The sequence below is a fragment of the Sander lucioperca genome, chromosome 14 (genome assembly GCF_008315115.2).
Source record: "Sander lucioperca isolate FBNREF2018 chromosome 14, SLUC_FBN_1.2, whole genome shotgun sequence".
Classification (NCBI taxonomy): Eukaryota; Metazoa; Chordata; class Actinopteri; order Perciformes; family Percidae; genus Sander; species Sander lucioperca.
Window position 1 is genome coordinate 22,426,158 of NC_050186.1, and position 18,789 is coordinate 22,444,946.

The following is an 18,789-nucleotide window of genomic DNA, read 5'->3' on the forward strand; positions in this document are numbered from 1 at the left end:
ATTAATATGGCATATTAAGTAATACATATTCTAACTAAAAGTTAAGATTGTTTTTGTTTGCACAAGAAATTGCGTAGAACATTATATTTTTTAGGGTTTGTTGTGTGTCTTAGTGGTTGTGTCATGTATTGAGTCTTATTGTGAGTATGAACATTAATGGTAATGCTTTAATGTTCATTAAAACAAATGGTGATATTCTTTATTTTCTCCTTGGAAACTGAGCAGACATTGTTACGTTAACCTTGGGCTCTCACATGTTATTACTCTTGTCTGTGTACATGTGTCAGAGGACTGCAAATCCATCTGACAGCTGCCAAGTGCAGTTGTAAACAGTACAGTGAATGTCGCCCATATTGTCTTTGGTCGGCTCCAAATGCTGCAAAACCAACCAGCCCATAGAAAACTAGGAAGCTACTGTATTATAATAGAAAGCAGTCTTTTCAATATATTTTTTGCCTCAACTTCAAAGCTGTCTATCACCGGTAGGTGGCTTATTAGTAACAATAAACAACAGGTAGATTATACAGAATTCAGAATCAAAAATATTCAGATGAACCATGTAAAACAGACTTTAGTTTTTAGTTTGAGTACACTTTTTGATGCTAAATGGATAGTAAACCATAACAAAACTAATAATGTTGCTATTACAGTATAGACAGTGGACAAACACAAACACACACACACACACACACACACACACACACACACACACACACCCACAGACACACACACACACACACACACACACACACACACACACACCATCTCATCTCTTAGCTGTCCATCGTGTTCGATGATGACGCTTGCTCCAGGTATGGGGGTGGGAGGGGGAGTGGGTTCAGCGATCTTGCCGCTGGTGCCACTTCTAAGGAGCTTGCGCGGAGGTAAGGATTAAGGTGAGGGTGTGGGTGTGCAGACCACACTCCCACCATGTCCTTGGCAGGTCTGGGTCAGGATCCAGTGGCATGGAAACCAAGACGACTGGAGACCCAGCACTGCTGCAGCCTTCATCCGCCTTCTCAGACGTTGTGATGCTCCACTTAAGTCAGCCATCATCCTCCGCCTATTCCGCCGTTGAGGTCTTGCGTCTTTTTTTTCAGGGTGTGCTCCCTTAGCCTTTGCCTCTATAGGCTACCCCACAAGGCAGTGGGACTATTTGCCCATGGTTGGGGCAGTGGTTGGCGGGTGCCAGGGCGTGTCCACTGCTTGGTGGGCCTGCACACCGCGCCTCTGGGGCCCACTGCTGCTCCGAGATCCCCTACAGTTCAGCCTGGGTCCGCTAGGGCCCAGTTACCGTGTGTGGCCGCGAGGAGGCACTGTAGGAGTCTTGGCGGTGGAGAGGCTGTGTACCGACAGGAAGAGACTTACGCACTCGGCTCCTCTTTTTGCCCTTGCACAAGGGCTAGTCGGTGGCAGTAGCTGTAAGCAGAATGTAGCAAGCAGAAGCAGCATGCAGCATGCAATAACTACTAAACTGCTAAACTACAGGCACTACTATCCCAGTACTACTGCACTGACGCATCACACACGCCCTGTGTCAATGTGACAGACACACACACACACACACACACACACACACACACACACACACACACACACAAACAAGCATCAAGTTCCGTTTCTTCTCTTCTCTGTAGTTGCTGCAACCATCTGGTCTACAGTGGCAGCTAGCATGCTCTCTCCAAGATGACCTGTCTCAGAGTCTATCTGCGGAAGCCCCCTGCCAGTTTACCTGAGACATCATCCTTCCTCCTTAGGACCCATGGTGAGGTTCATTTCTTTTTCATTTTTTTTTTGTCGAAAAGATACTGTGGTTTTTGACTGTAGTATGTGATAGTTAAGAGGTTTTTGGCATGCATCCATAACAGCATCAACCAAAAAAATACAAAGAAGTGTCTGTTTGTCATAATCTAAACTAGTGACAGTAAAGGAATGTGTCCAAGTTATATAAAGGATTCTGTCACATAGGTCTGCCAGCACAGACACTGGATCCTGCAGCGTGTCTAACGTGAGAGGCATATTACTCGCAGCAACATGTGGGCTCAGATGTAGCAACAAGTCCTTTGGTCTGGTAATGAGGCTGCCCCTCCTGATCTGGTGACACCATGAATCATTTATGGAGTGTGTTAGCCAGACTGGAGGGTGGAGGGTGCAACCTACAGAAAGAGGCCCGGTGGGGAGTTCTGACCGTGGGTGACTTTAAAGGCATTTGGAGGATTCATTTCCTTTGTTGTAAAACTTTAGAGAAATCTATATTTTACTGTGAAATTGCTATGTAGTTACTGTACAGACAATGATTGCTGTAATGTGCAAGAGAACCACTGATATTTTAAATGAATAGAAGATAATAGGTTATGTCTATATTTAATTTATTAAAGGAGATGCATCCTAGAGCTGGGCTTGCCTTTTTGAAGCAGTGGCCCAGAGAAGGGACCATTATATCAGCAGAGCATTGTGCTTCAACATTTATGTACCATCAGTAATTCAATTCAATTCAGTTCAATTTTATTTATAGTATCAAATCATAACAAGAGTTATCTCGAGACACTTTACAGATAGAGTAGGTCTAGACCACACTCTATAATTTACAAAGCCCCAACAATTCCAGTAATTCCCCCAAGAGCAAGCATTAGCAGAGGCTAGTGTGACAGTGGCGAGGAAAAACTCCCTTTTAGGAAGAAACCTCGGACAGACCCAGGCTCTTGGTAGGCGGCGTCTGACGGTGCCGGTTGGGGATGTGCTGAACAGTGGCAATAATAGTCACAAAGATAATGGAACAGTGACTACAAATGGTAGTCGTAGTAGTTCATGTCATAACAAGGCACTGAAGGGCGTTACAGGATGTAGCATGGCACAGCACAGCTTGGGCGGGCGTAGCAAGACGCAGACACTTGGCAGGACGCAGCCGGATGCAGCCGGACACTGCAGAACATCGCCGGACACTGCAGAGCATCGCCAGACACTGCAGGGCATTGCAGAGCGTAGGACCACAATTACAGCTCCAACCAAGATCGTGGTGCCACCCTAATCCAAGGGAATATTCTGGGCGGGAAAGAAACAGAAGGACTCCGGGGAGTAAACTCCCCAGAGCTAGGTTAGTAACAAGCATTTCTTGGGGCAAGGATGCACACAAATGGAAACAAAAAAGTAGCTTTCTCCCTCACCTCAAGTTCTTGTTATTAAGTTCTCCCATCTTGTTTCTGTTGATAACTTTAGCGTCATAATTGCGTGGCCTCTCAATATATCCCAATACTTACTTACTCATTGTGAAAATATAAAACGGGTTTATGGAGGTACCCAGTGTAGCCCAAGACGTCTTGGGAGTTTTTGTAATGCATTTGTGCACCCAGATTTGACCCATATAAATATATAATATATAACATATATAATAAATTTGCTTTGACACCCTCATTCTCGCTCATATTGGCAGCACAGCCATATTCCTGATCGCCGCAGTCTTCAAAAGAAAGATCACAAGCTTTCTTCTGTGGTCCATTTTAACAAGCCTCGCTCGGCATGCCTGACAATTGGCATTGTATCTGAAACAATAAAGTTAATGTTTGTTTTCATATATGTGGCATCATGTTATACACAATCTTCCCGCTTAGGAATTCACTGAGTTCATTCTGATAGTGCACCCTTTCAGAACTGGGTCAAACTTTGCCATGAGCTTGACCATAATGCTTCTATTGTTTGGTAGAGTGTGTCTGCGGTCACCCTTAGGGAAAGATTTTTCACTGCCAAAGAGTGAATTACAGTCACCAACCTGGTCAGGACCTAATGTTTTTTTTCCCCTTGGGCATTTGTATCTTATATACAGTATAGTTTTCCATATCCTGCAGTTTCTTTCCATAATATGGTATCTATAGTGTTGCCAGTTGTTCATTATTTCCTTCACTGATAATTTTATACTTTTTGCAATGTTGTAGCAGAGGACTTAACTGATGTACTGTAAATTTGCAGGTTAGTCTTAGTCTAGCCACAACTATTCTGTAACACAAACAACAAACCAATCAACAACACAGGCATCAACAACTTTACTTTTGCTGCTTAATAGTAACAGAAAATGGCCCAGTTTGCTGCTTGGAAATTTGAAGTAACTTGACCGGTTTTGATGTGTAGCTACTGATGGGAGTGGTTTGAACTTCGTTTCTTCTTTGTTCAGCTTTTGTGTTTTTTGCTACCCTTTGTTTGACAGTCACGTTCACACTCTAGAGTTGATAACTGCACCACTGACTAGAGTTTGAGGCAGTGCCAGAGTAAAAGTTATAGATGAAGGGAGGAAGGGGAGAGACGAGAAGAACGAGAGATAAAACATTGGAGAATAGATAGAGAATACTGAGAGCTTAAAGAGGGCTTTTCAGACTAAAAGATTAAGTGTGCTTTAAAGGGATATTAATCAAAGACCAGCCTCATTTAGAGAATTACTGTACTTTATTCTTACACTTCTATTGGATCAGTATTTATAAAGAATAATAATGAATGTCCAACCCAGAAATACAAACCAGATCTCAAATTTGCAATGGAAACTAGAGATGCGTCTACAAAAAGTGACATGAGCAAAATGCTGAATCTGGCCTCTTTTAATGTAACTGTTAGCTCTGAACCAGAGGTAATACTGTTACCAAAATATTTGGTTATAATGTATCAAACATTGTGTGGATCCCAAAACCTGTTAGTAGCTCCAGATTGCATGTTGTTTAATGGTTAATTAATGGTATTCCAATGTAATAAGGGGAAATGAAAAAGTTCAAATCTAGTTGAATGTCAACAAACACACAAATAGACACTGTCATTTTTTAAAGTAAGGGTTTGTGAGTCTCCAAGATGGAAATTTGTGCTTTTTTCGCATTCTTATTATTTGTCAGAGATGGATGTTTTTTAGACTATCGCAAGAAAAGTGGTTTTGTCATTCTCAGCACCTCTCTTCTCTATTCCTTTGTATTAGAGCATTTTTGTGTCTCTCTTACCACTTTATTTTTCTACAAGTTTCCCATTCCCAAGTTTCTCAAACTATTCTACTTGTTACCTTCCCCTTAATTAACCCTGCAATTATTGTGTATATATAAGCATTTCACCAACAAAAATATTGTGTCAGTGTTTAGTGTCTTTTGCTATCACCTTATTTGTATTTTTATTTCATATTTTTTATTGTGCATGGAGCAGTTATCTCTCTTTCCCTCCTCAGAATGGATAAGCCTGCCAATGATTGTGTGTAATGGATTGAAGTTCCTTGTAGGCATGATTAAAGTGCACTGAGCTCTACTGTTCTGTCTGTCAAGGCATATTGGCATCTGACATAAAGGTGTCCCCCTCTATGGATTCAATGGACACAATAAATGTGATCTACTCCTCCGATTAGGTAATGCAGCAAGAGCTCCTGCTCACTGGTTTTGGCAGCTATCGGAGGAAGGTATGTTTTTTAAAAGTTATATAACGTTAAAAAGAAATTCTGCGAGGAAGCGAAAGGACACTTTGTATATCTCTCATCTAATCTGCTCTTTGTTCCCCCTCCGATCAAATGGGATGATTTGGCGCTCACCCCAGATGAAAACTTTGAATCCTAAACACAGCAGTTTCCCAACTTTTTTTTTTTAAATTGCTCCAGTTCTCACAGAAAATGTTACAGAACATGGATTAACTCCAGTCTCTTTTCTTGCTCCTTTCTGCTGATAATGGCTGCTTTAGCTGTCACATAAAGACCAACAGTGTCCCCTGGCTTGGCTTTATTGGATGCTGGTAGGGGCACACAGGTTTTCAAATGTAAATGTGACAAAGCAGCAAAGCCTATTAAAGCAGAGAGGGAGAGAGGGAGAGAGAGGCACAGGATAACGGAGAGTCGCATAGATGCACATAGATTTTTGGTAATTTAATTGAAAATGTATTTTATTATTACATTCTGTACTTTCAAAATATTGTAAATGTATTTAAGATTATTCAGTTCATTTTGGAATTGATTTTGTCCATGTGAAAAAAATATGCAAGGACACCTTAAGAAAGAAGAGGACATGGCCTGTGTGTCCTCTTCTTTCGTTACGGCCCTGGGTTGTTATCAGCATCATGACTAAAGGCTCAGAGGTACATGGCAGTGTAGCATTGTCTTGAGTGACAGCATCACTGGCAGGGCCCCTGTTGCAATAACAAAGTAGGTCATTTCAAACATTTTGTTGTCTGACAGAATATGGCAAAAATGATGTTACTGTTTCTTTTTATGTCTGGACATGGGAAACCACAGATGTTAAAGTTTTACCTTGATATCTGACACAAGGCTGGATGAGATTTTTGATTTCCCGTTGGCAGTGCTAGGGGAGCAACAACATATTACTATATGTTGTATGTATTTTGTCTGTGCTGGTCTGTGTGCTTTGGTGGGTTTCAAGTTTGCATTCAAAAAATCACATTATTTAGTATCTTGGTCACAGGTTGGGGATATTATCTACAAAATTCATGGTAGATAAGTGCTGACTTGGCCGTACTCATGTCCTGTTAGTGGACAGGCAACAGCACTCTGTGCCTAATTGAGCTGGCACATGAACAAGGGCAGGCTCAGCAGGGGAGTGACCCACTGTCAATATCAATGTTAGGTGTCTTGCATCTTTTTAGTGGCTCTAGGCTTTTTCATGTCTCTGCCTCTTTTCTTCAATCTCTTTTTCCATATCTTAGTGATTAAATATGTCGTACAGTATTTTGCCAGTAACGAATGTCTTTTCTTTTTAAATGTCTCACAATTTATGAAAGGTGTAGCAGGAAGTCTGTTAGGTGAGAGGGGATTTAATGACAGTTGGTTCTACTATTAATGAAATTAAGTCTGACGTTAACAGACTTCTTTGAGGAATAAGATCCAAAATTAAATAGAAAAGGAAAGTTGCTCATGCAGACGGAACAACTAAATATGACTGGGAAATAGCTAGATACAAACAACACTGAGGAAAGGAAATCAAAAAAGTATGACACTAGTTGATGTTGAAGTTTGACGACATGTTGAACATGGATATTAGCTTTATTGATTCACAACAACATCAAGTAAACATAAGATGTCTGTGCTGTTTTAAAAAGATACCCATATATAAAGAATTAGTGGTGTTTTTCTGCCAACTCAGAAACCATTCACAGCTTTGTCCCAAAATGGAGACCAATTATGTTTGTAAATTAATAGTGGGGGCCATTGACTGTCTTTATTAGTATAAAAGGAAGTAGAGCAAATAATTAAATTACACAAGGATTTAAGGAAAGGATTTAATCTTTTAATTTGCAGCTTTGTGAATAGCTGGGTCTTTACAGTGCTGTGACTCTACGTTAAATGCAAACACCAGAAAATAAGTCTTATTGTCCTTTGTAGTGAGAGTCATATTTTCTTAAGCACAATAGTTGAGTTTATCCTTTTTATTTTCTAGTTTTCTGTCTATCAGTAGAACCTGTTCTGTCTCTCCTAAGTGCTCAATACATTTATTGTTGAGGGGACTCATTATGTTTTACTACTGCTATAAAACGTCTCATTCCAGACCTTTTATTATGCTGCATTTTTTTAATTATAGACTCTCTCTCTCTCTCTCTCTCTCTCTCTCTCTCTCTCTCTCTCTCTCTCTCTCTCTCTCTCTCTCTCTCTCTCTCTGTAAAAGTTGTAAGTTTGGCATCTCCCTAACACCAAAGGCTTGTTTCCCCTTGACATTCCTTCACCTGGACAAGCCAGGCATTTTAAATTCACTCCTGCTCTAAATTATGCCATGCGTATCAGCTCATCTGCTTCATGGCTCAGGATTACATCTCTTCAGTGCATTTCTGAAGAGACAAAGCAATAGACGAGGGATGGAGAAGTGTACATATGCTTAATCGTTAATAGATTGGCAGCAGCATATCCAAGTCAAATCAATATCATTCATATAGCCCAAAATCACAAATTTACCTTAGATGGCAAACTCAGCCATCAGGATTTGTAGAACTCTTGGAGCATTTATTATTTTATTTAAATTTCTTTGTGGCAGCTGAACTTTTGTCCTTGACGGAAATGTCTCTGATTAGAGTAGATTGAGTAGTCATGCATAAATCCTAGTGATTTAGTCAGAGGTAGAGCATTTCAGAGCACTGTGTACAGTAGCCATATATGCATACTGTAAGTGTGCTGCAGTGTCTTTGCATGTGTGTTCGTGTGTCGTGGGTGTGTTTTTAGTTGTGCATGTATAGACCTACAGTGCTGTCTTGTCTGCCATGCCCTATTAATTTACTCCTACATTCATTGGCTTTAACCTCTGTTTTCAAAATGTCGCTGTTCCACTCTTACAGGCCATCTGCTTTCTAAACAGAGAGCTGTCTTCCCGTTTGTGCCTCCTCATTCTTCACTCCTTCCTCCTCTGTCTTTGGAAATATTTGCAGGTTTATCATCAATTGTTAACACCCCAAATGATATTATTTACCCTGTGGTAATTCTGTTTTTCTTTCTTTTTGTGAGCTGATGCTAATGTATTTATCTAATGGAGCAATGTACTGACTGTGCGTTCTATTTGTATCACCTACAGTCTTTTAAGAATGAAGGAAAACCCCATTATAGGATCAATACAACTCCTGCTCCTACTGCCTGTTTACTGCAAACATGAATACCTTTTACCCATTTAAACAACATTGTAAGCATGTTGTGTCCACTTAAACAAGATGAATTTCCCAGCAGTGCACAACAGGAAGGCGGAATTTGACCCTACAATTTGGTCTTGTCATCAAGCACGCTGCACCTTGTTTTGCATCCTGGGCTTTTGAGCCATGTAATACAAAAAACGGTTCAGATTTTGTTTTTCCTTATTTGTCCTTACTTATTGTTAGTGGTGCTGATGTGAAAATGAACAGCTATTTCCAAAATGCAAAACCAGAAAAAGCAGGAATACTAATTTATAAGACACAAGGTGTTTAATTACATGGTTCACCAATGGTCAGATCAACTTTTACTGATCTATCTTCTGCACAAAATACACCACACTGTTCTGTATGTTCGAATTGTATGTTAGTCAGTATTTACTTGTATTGTCTTAGCTGTCCTGAAACTGTTCTGTCAGTATGCGTTTATAGTTATCGGCTTATGGCTTATAACTGCAGTGAAAAGCAGATTGTGTTTTTGAGACTGCCTCATAACTACCTTCAGGTTCAGCATACCAGGAAGATATTTCAAACAGTGTTTTCACTTTGTTCTTCTACCTCAGCCAGCAGCACAAAACCATGCCAAGTTCAGTGTGGGAACGACAAACATCCCTTGTACCCAAGCTCTGAAGTGCCAGCAGCGTTATCACACAACGAGGCTCCCACATTTTAGCTTTAGACTGTGCTCTTATGAGCAGGATTAATTTAGAATACCACAAAGCCAATGTTAGCAGTGGCCATGTCAACATGGCTAACAAGTCTTCTAGAGCTGTTAGCAGTGCTAGGAGACTTACAAGAAAGGCGAGAAAGAGAGAAATGGGCAGACAAAGTGTGAGTGAGAGAGAGAAAAAGTGACAGATGATAGACAGTGGACACACACACACACACACACACACACACACACACACACACACACACACACACACACACACACACATTCACATTCACATTCACACACCTTAACCCCAAAACACCTACACAGTACACACCTTAACCCCAAAAACATGCAAGTTAAACCAAAAACAACTATGGTGTCGGGCTCTTTGGTCCTCAAATGGGAGAGGACACACACACACACACACACACACACACACACACACACACACACACACACAGTTACTCACTAGAGGCTATATGACCTTTCTGGTTTGCATGTGGGTTGCACTTTCAGAGCTGTTAGCTCTAAGTTCAACATCGTGTAAGGATCCACATGGTATTTTATTGTTTTGATTTTTGAAAGTGAAATGAAATGTAGTCATTGTGATGATAATCTGAAAGCTAATTTTACATTAATGCCAGAACTATGCCCAATTATCAAATCTGATAAAAGAATAAACATTTTGGTAGATTATTTGGTTTCTTGTTGAGAGTTGGATAAGATCAGAATCACTTTATTCGCCAAATGCATCAACAGACACACAGGAATTTGACATGGCAGATCTCTCCATATCTGTCAAATAATATGCTACGGCCAGGAGATAGTTAGCTTAGTTTAGTATAACGACTGGAAAAGGGCTCAATCCGCTAACCTGGCTGGTTTTACAGGTGCAAAGACTAAACTGGACTTGTGTCGTTACTGTGACGTTGCCAGGCAACCAGCAGAGACTTCCGAAGTCACTGCAGACAAGAAATAGCCAAGCACATAACCCTCAATGAAATCAGTCTTTGTGCTAAGCTAAGCTAATCCTTTCAAAAATGTTGAACCATTCTTTAATGTAAACCATTACATTCAACAATGATACCTGCCACCCTGTCATAAGCTTCCTTCTCTCGTTTTCAATAGGTCAGCTGAAGCTGTCAATCATCCAGGAGCAAGAAGTTCTTGTTGTTAGCGGTAAGTCCAAGGCTATTCATACAGAGAGACACTTCTGTGGAGGGACTCTTTGTAACTTCTTAATTTTAATGAAAGTACTATACATTGTGTGCCTGATTGAGGCTGGTGATCTATTAAGTATATGGCAAGGCAACTTTATTTGTATAGAGCATATGATTTGCAACATATGAAGTAATCACAACACGACAGCCGACCATTAATGAGAAAAGGCATAGGTAGGAGGGAAGGGAGCTGGGCACATTAATCCAACAAAAGTGGTTTGTTTTGGTCTCCCAGCAACCAAAACCATGCACACTCCTACTTTTGATTCTCCATCTCTTCTCTCAAGTCTTTTGTGCCCCTGTCATTTCTCTGAGTAAATGGCCATTTTCTCATCAGATGCCAAACTTTGAAAGTATTTTTTCTTGTCGACTTTTGCATGACATATTTGATGAAATATCTTAATGTCAATTTTTTTTCACTCCAATTTACATACATGAGGGGAGCAGAATATAAAAAAAACACCTCTCCAGATAATAGAACTCAGTACAGCAACATCACATACTATGTCCTAAAAATTACAGTTGAGTTTGAAAACTCCAAGAAAGGCTCTGGTACTGCTTACCGTGCTGGGAATCCTACATCCAACACATGGTCAAACCATACACCTCAGCGCCTCCACAATGCTTTGCTACTGCTAAACGGCTTCCTACTCCCTAACTACGAGTGGGGCCTAGCTATCGCTCAAAAAAAATCCTGAGTGTTTGCTGTCCTGACTCCCCACAGACATCAGGACAGTAGAAACCCTACACATCTTCTGTTGCAGACTGAAAACTCACCTGTTCAGACTGCTTTGCCCATTAAAAGATAAAAAAATAAAAATACATTTCTACATCTTGTTTAGAAAATGTAGCTCTTGAAGAACTTTTGCTTATTTGAACACATGCACACACTTTGCACATGAGCAAACCTGATTGTGTTTTTGTAGCAACAGTGTGTTCATTCAGAAATATTGTACACCATACACGATCTGAGCCACACTAAACTTCACGGTGGAGCAGATCATTTGTGGGTCCAGTTTTATTTCATTATTAATGACATTTTGACCCAGCACCTGAAAATGAGATGTGCATTTACATAATGTGATTACAAAGTCATCATTTATTTAGTTCTATTTGTATGTGTTTACAGTTTTGGAGGCTAGGGCCATGGTGGAAGAGTGCCATGGGCCATGTGATTCTTATGTTAAGGTATGTACCCCTGTACAGAATTATACAAAAAAAACCTTGAAACTGTGACACAAAGGCGGAGACTAGATTGTGTTTACTTTTGTTTTGCTGTCCTCTTCAGATTGGCATGTTTCCAGACAGTGATCCAAGCGACAGACAGAAGACTCAGATGGTTCCTCACTGTAGGAACCCCATCTTCTTACAAACCTTCTACTTGTAAGCATTCAATCAATTTCTACATTCATTATATTTCCCAGAAGTGGTGCACACCATTTCAAGATTTGTTAAAAATTAATATATTTTGGTATAGTTTTATTTAAGACCCAGTGGAGTCCTTGGTGTGAGGCAGTTTTGCTTAATTCAGATTGTATGTACATGTATCCTCCAGAATTCCACCTGCAATTTGTGCAAGAAAGATGAATGTGACGAATATGTAAATAAATGCATGTCTAGCTCTGCATTATACATATACAGCTTTTGGCTTCTCAGTTGTGTGCTTTTCAAGTCTTGTTGATGCCAAACAAATGTTTGTGCAAATATTCACATTTTTGTTAGTCACAAATATACTCTAATATACTACTTAAAATTTAGAGTAAAAGTGAGTGAAACTTGTTTTCTTTCCTTTGTTTTCAGTGTTATCAGTGAGGGGGACCTTCATAAGAGACTGCTCTTCACAATGTGGAACTCTGACTCCACAACAAGGTACCTGCTGGGAATGTTGATGATGTTGTTGGTGATGATGATAATTGATAGCGAAGAAAATTGTTTAGGGAGTTTCTTTTCGATTTAAACTTATATTTCAAATGTTTGCTTTCAAGAAGCTATAACATGTCAAAGCCTTCTACTGGCGAAGTAAAACTTTTTTCAAAATGTTATTATTGATGCCGCTGCATGCTTCTGTGTTCGGCTCTGTTTATGTGTGTTTCTTTGTATGGCTGTTTTTGAATCTGGCAGAGTGAATGTGTTACTCTCGCCTCCCTGCCTCACCAGACTTAAGCTGAAACAGGGTCATTGCTGGGGATGTAGGACGTATGGTCGAATGAGTCACAACTTTCTTGTGCTGTGTTGTATTGAAAGGACAGATGCAAAACATCGCTATGTGCTAGAAATACTGAAGCACACTACTTTTGACATGTTTTATATAGTTTAAGGCTCTTTGCTTTAAATTATTCTTGCGGTTTTCAGTTGAATAAGAACAAAATATCACATACTACACATATTTGAAAGGATGTACACAGATGTACTGTACATGAGTGGTTGAATTAAGATCATGGAATGCTTATAAAGACCTTTTTTGGACAGTTTCTGGGACACAGATTAAGAGCGATTTACTCATCTTTGGTAAGCAATTAAGCCTCATTCACACCAAATGTCCCTTGGTATTAATTGGGAAAAGCCAGTAGGAAAAATGCTTACAATAGTAATACACATTTGATAAAGCAATATGTTTGCAAGATACAGTACATGCCTGTATATGTTTGTTTGAATATTAGTTTGGTCCCTTATTGTACTGATAAGAATCCAATTGTAGCTTGCGCAAGAACTTGATTTATTTAAAGCAGTAGGCACTCTGTCCTTCTTTTGGCAATAGGTATAAATTAACTACAAGATTAAAGAGGTAGACTCTTACATGCTCCCATATGCTTTGTGTACTTGGCTCAGAACGAAGGTTATGGTGTATGTATATAGATGTATTTTGCAGGCTTTGTTCACTTACTTCAAATACACACTGAGCCATTTCACATATAACCATGGATTAGGGCTGTGCAATTAATCAAAATGTTAATCGCGATTACAATTTCAGCTCCTAATAATCACAAAAACGGAGTAATCGAGAAAAACCATTACTTTGCACATTACGTTTTGCAAGTAAAGTCTTATTTTGTCTTGTGTTCTGATGAAAAAAAAAGTTCAAACGGGAAAAGAATGAAGGGACATTTCACAGTTTTTTTTCACTGTTAATTTGTTTAATTTTTTCAAGTTCAAGTTTTTAAGTTCAATAATTGCAACATCTTTCCAAAAGACATTGAGTAATCGTGTTAAATAATCGTGATTTCAATATTGACCAACATAATCATGATTATGATTTTTTTCCATAATCAAGCAGCCCTACCATAGATTCTCCAGATGCTCTGTCAAGCAAGGACAATATTGTAATCTTCTACGATAAACCAGGGCAGCATGTGTTCAGCACCAGCAGTCTGTTACCTCAGATGAACAGCAGTGATCTGACCAAGTCCATTGACAGCTTTGTTGTGGAGTTGCTTGAGGAAAAGACCTTGAGATCACAAACTCTTGATTAAGTCCACTCTCATACATCCAAGGACAGCATGCTCATAGAATTAAAAGCAGTATTCACATTGTTGCACATGAAAGGACTGGTTTGGACCCTGTGTTGAATAGAGACATGTGTATTTGCTATCTCTGAAAGCAAAGGGAGTGACAGGAAAGAAAAGCAGAAAAATAAATTGGGTACATCTTGGAACTTCTGGGAACTCAGATAACCCCAAATGTCAGCTATGAGATGGAACTGCCAGGTCTGTTACAAGCACTAATTTAATGGTTAGGTGGAGACCAGATGCTGCTAGGATTTAGCTCTGTAGACAAAATTTGAACAAAGTGGCCACATAATACAATATGTTCTCTTATCAGGCAATATGCATCCCTGCATAAACTGTAGAAGCAACTCAACTTCTAAAAAAGGAGAAAAAGAACCTACAACCTACAGCCAACATGGAAGCACCACAACCCTGTGGTCTCTGCAGGGCTCATCTTTACCCACTTGCTACTCAGGAGTAATTTTAAATTAAGTGGGAAATGTTTGGAAAATGTGCTTATTCAACTCTCCCCTCTGCTTTGCTGCTGTGTAGAAGTTGTAGATGGCAGTGCCTCTTCAGCAAATCCTCTTAAACACCACAGAACATTGGCCAAGGTGCTGCTGTAGCCAAACGTGGGGCATCCAGTGTTAATCAAAACAGACACAAAATATTGCTTATGTTAGGAGCTTAGGGGTAAGGTTGATAGGAGCAGCACTAAATTTAGATGAACGCTAGGTATCACAATGTAATTTTTCAATGTGATTTTCCAGCGCCATCATCAGATCAAAATTTGAATTTATCCAATACTTATGACTGAATACCTACAAAACTACTTACATTTCCATCAGCCTCAGCTGTACTTTGTGTTTAGTGCTAATTATCAAATGTTATCATGCTATCATGCTAATATACGATGCTCAACATGCTTGCACCTGCTTCACATCAGCATGTTAACCATGCCATTGAAATCATTAGCATGCTGATGTAAATATTTAGCTCATAGCACCACTCTGCACAGCCTCACAGAGGCGCTAGCTGGAATTTCTTTGAATGTCGTTAGAACGGTCTATTATTAACTCAACATCGTTTTCACGACATTCTGTCAATGCAGCTGAGCTCTTTCGGTCACTGGCTCATTCTACTGACTGGAGCCAAGAAACATTTCAGGTGTTCATTTGTGCTGACGGCCAGTTTGCCCTCAAAACAGAATCAGCAGCTGCATTAGTCCTGTCCAGCTGGGAGGTTGTCGAGAACTGTTTTTCTCATCAATGGATAATTAAACACCCCCGCCCTCTGCCACCACCACACACAGACTCCCATAACTCTCATGATATACATGTGTCAATTGTCAGTATGTTGACACATTCATGAAAAATATTTCCCAAGTATCACATTTTTACTGCTTTAAACTTTTTTATTATTGTTTTGTTTATCTTCATTATCTTTTACTATGCCTCTAACAACACAGATTTCACCCAAGGGATCAACCTTGTCCCATCTTCTTTGTAATGAATAATTCTGTATTGTAATGTGGAACAATATTATGTTTGACAAAAGCTGACGCTAAGATGAAAAACACTATAAAAACATCACATTGATAGGTTTGTATTTGTGGTTAGGTTTGTGGGGTTTAATGCTTTTGGTGGATAAAAAACACATTTCAGATGTCAGACCTGAGTTAGATGACACACAGGCTTTAACTCAGTTACTTACTTACTTTATGGTATTAATTGATTTTTCTTATCCTACTTATGTATTCTCTCTGTGTCTCTCTCTGTATCAACAGGATGAGTGAGCTGCTGGGTTGCATGAGCTTTGGTGTGCGCTCCCTTATGGACAAGGTAAGTTTAAACCCAGATTACAGGTATAAAGGCATTCTGTAAACCGTGTACTTCGCTCCCTTTTTGACTTTCACTCTTTTTGTGTGTATTTGTGTGTGTGTGTGTTTGTGTGTGTGTGTGTGTGTGTGTGTGTGTGTATCTCCATCCATAAGACCATGAATCTAAGAGTTTAGTTCAGTGAGAATGAATTCCAGTGACCTCGATAGTGTTGAGAGGAACACTTTGGGGTTATGAGTGTTACAGAGCAGCAATGTTGCCTCCAGTCGCTGGAGTAAAGCACAGTTTGAGTCACTCTCTCTACTGAAATGTTATGGGTCACACACTTAAAAACACATGCATTTTTTATTTAAGTCACACTGAATCTCATGTCTTTCTTTTACTGAATTAAGGTTAGTTTTTCTTTCAAATAACAATGTAAATACAAAAATGCAGTGTGTTGATCAAATGATGTTGCAAATTGTAAAGTTTGTAATTGAACATTCAACTATGAACCTTTAACCAAATCAACTCCAATGTTTTCATAAAGGCAGTGTATTTAATGGCTAAAATATGAACACATAGTGCATCTTACTAGAACATGTTATCTTGGGAGACTTTTGATATCACTGGTACTGCAATGACAACAAAACGTGCTTTGTCGTTTTCTATTACAAGACAACAAAGCCCAAAGTTGATTCCTTTTGTCAGCCTGTGTTTAAGCTGACAAAAACACAGTGCATCCTGTTCTCATAACACATACTGTATGTTTCCTAACTGTTGCTCTGGCCTCTGTGCTTGGCTAGCTGAATACTCTCACAGATGCTAAAACCATTAGTTTTGCAGGCATTTACCGAAGTACCAAAGTATTAGACAAGTAGAAATTCTGATGTAATGGTGGCGCTAGATTCAAAGTTAAGGGATCAACAAAGTGATTCAATTATTCCTGAGGTGGACATGAATGTCTGTGCAAAATCTCATGGAAATCCATCCAATAGTTGTCAAGATAATTCAGTCTGGAACAAAGTAGTGGACCGACAGACCGACCGACCGACCGACCGACAGGCATTGCCATTCCTAGACACAATGCGATAAGGGTGACACCACTTCATCCCACACACCTACATCATAATATAGAAGAACACAGCCCTTGCCTTTCTTCCCAAACTGTCCCAGGTGATAGCAGATGAATGTGAGGTTCAAGAGTTCAGCGTCTAAGCATTGCTTAGAATAGTTTCTCCTCCACTGTACAGTTCATCCCCATAACTGCTTTTCTTACTGTAGCTCTTTCCCATCACACTTTTATTATTCAACTCTAATTTATCCAACAGTTTTTCCTCTTCCTTTGCATATATTATGTGCATATTTTCTTTCTGCAGTGTACCACATATTCACATTTAAAAAAAGAAAGTCCTCATTTTAGTGGTTAGGGCACTAACCACTGCAAATGTTTGGTATGCAGTGCCTCAGCACTTGATCAGTTATGTATTACATCATTTTGCACGTGTGTATTTTAAGGCCACGTATTGGAGAAAGAAAGGAAACCTTTATGCTCATTGTGGTTACAGCACAGTTGAGAAAACCGCCCCAGTTGTCTGTTTCTGTACTTGTAGGGTCAGTTATTGTAGTCATCAGCACTTCATTCTTCTGCCACAATGAACCCTACAATTAGGTTTTTTTGTAAAGTAGAAAATTTGAGTGTCCTAGTAATGTCGTGGTTTAACAAAATTAGCAAGCCATGTCAGTCATGAATTGCTTCTCTCTTGTTTTTATGAATACAGATTGGTATTATTGATGTATATGATGATATGATGATGATATGATGAATGAATGAATGAATGATCTTTTTTATTGATAGTGTGCAATTCGATTGGTCACTTAGGCCCTGATCAGACAGAGCGTGTTTTAGCGGCCTGGGGAGGCTTTTTGTAATTGTTTTCAATGAGTGTGAAGTGTTTTGCTCGCTGCTTTTGCGTTGCTGAGCGCCTCGCATTGCTGAGCACCTTGCATTTTTTGGGTGTATGCACCTCTGTTTTTTTGCAGCAGTGCCTTAAATACCTTCTGCTGTGTATAATTCAAAGTGTAACGCACTTATTTGCGAGTACCGATGACTTAATTTGCTAATTATGTGATTTTTTGAGTTGAGCACGCCAGTTCTTTTGTTTGATGTCCTGGTTTACGGTGGTGGAATGTTACTAAGTACATTTACTCAAGTACTGTACTTAAGTACACATTTAAGGTACTCGTACTTTACTTGAGTCTTTACATTTTTTACTCCACTACATTCATCTGACAGCTTTCGTTACTTAACAAATTAACTTAACATATTGACTACTTTTAATACTTTTAGTACATTTTCCTGATGATACTTACATACTTTTACTTAAGTAACATTTTGCAATCAATGCAGGACTTTTACTTGTAACAGAGTATTTTTACAGTGTGGTATTAGTACTTTTACTAAAGTAAAGGACTAAATACTTCTTCCTCCACTGGTGGTTTTAAACACATGATATTCTGGAGTTCACTCCACAAAAAAAGAAGCAATCTACTGTACTCTCTCTTAGTCTCTTGTTAAGAAAAAGAAAACTCTGCTTCTTGTGTTAAAATCATAAGTATTTGCCTTTAATTGTGCTATAGTAACTATTTGACCCAAGTTTTAAGCATTTCTTTCATTCTCAGGCTGGCTGAGACATTGACATACAACTCTTAATTTGGTGCTTAGAAATAAAATGACAAACACGAACGGCTGCAAATTGTTCTCTCTTAAACTCACCCAATTGGGGTGCCTGTGTAGCTCACCTGGTTGAGCATGCACCCCATGTACAGAGGCGCAGTCCTTGCCACAGCGGCCGTGGGTTCAATTCCGACCTGCGGCCCTTTTGCCGCATGTCATTCACCCTTTCTCTCCCCTTTCATGTCTTCAGCTGTCCTATCACATAAAGGGCTAAAATAATCTCACCACAGTAAGTGTTTTTTGTAGTTTCAAT

The 18,789-nt window shown here is 39.4% G+C and overlaps 1 protein-coding gene across 1 annotated transcript in view; it reads left to right on the forward strand.

Annotated features, from left to right (window-relative positions):
* Positions 1-18,789, forward strand: part of rgs3a (regulator of G protein signaling 3a) — a 160,544-nt gene that overhangs the window by 5,087 nt on the left and 136,668 nt on the right. Inside the window, exons 2-7 of the mRNA XM_031277731.2 lie at positions 1,638-1,765; positions 10,406-10,456; positions 11,627-11,685; positions 11,786-11,880; positions 12,298-12,366; positions 15,769-15,823. Coding sequence (XP_031133591.1) covers positions 1,687-1,765; positions 10,406-10,456; positions 11,627-11,685; positions 11,786-11,880; positions 12,298-12,366; positions 15,769-15,823 — 408 coding nt within the window. The 5' untranslated portion in view covers positions 1,638-1,686. The remainder of the gene's footprint in view (positions 1-1,637; positions 1,766-10,405; positions 10,457-11,626; positions 11,686-11,785; positions 11,881-12,297; positions 12,367-15,768; positions 15,824-18,789) is intronic.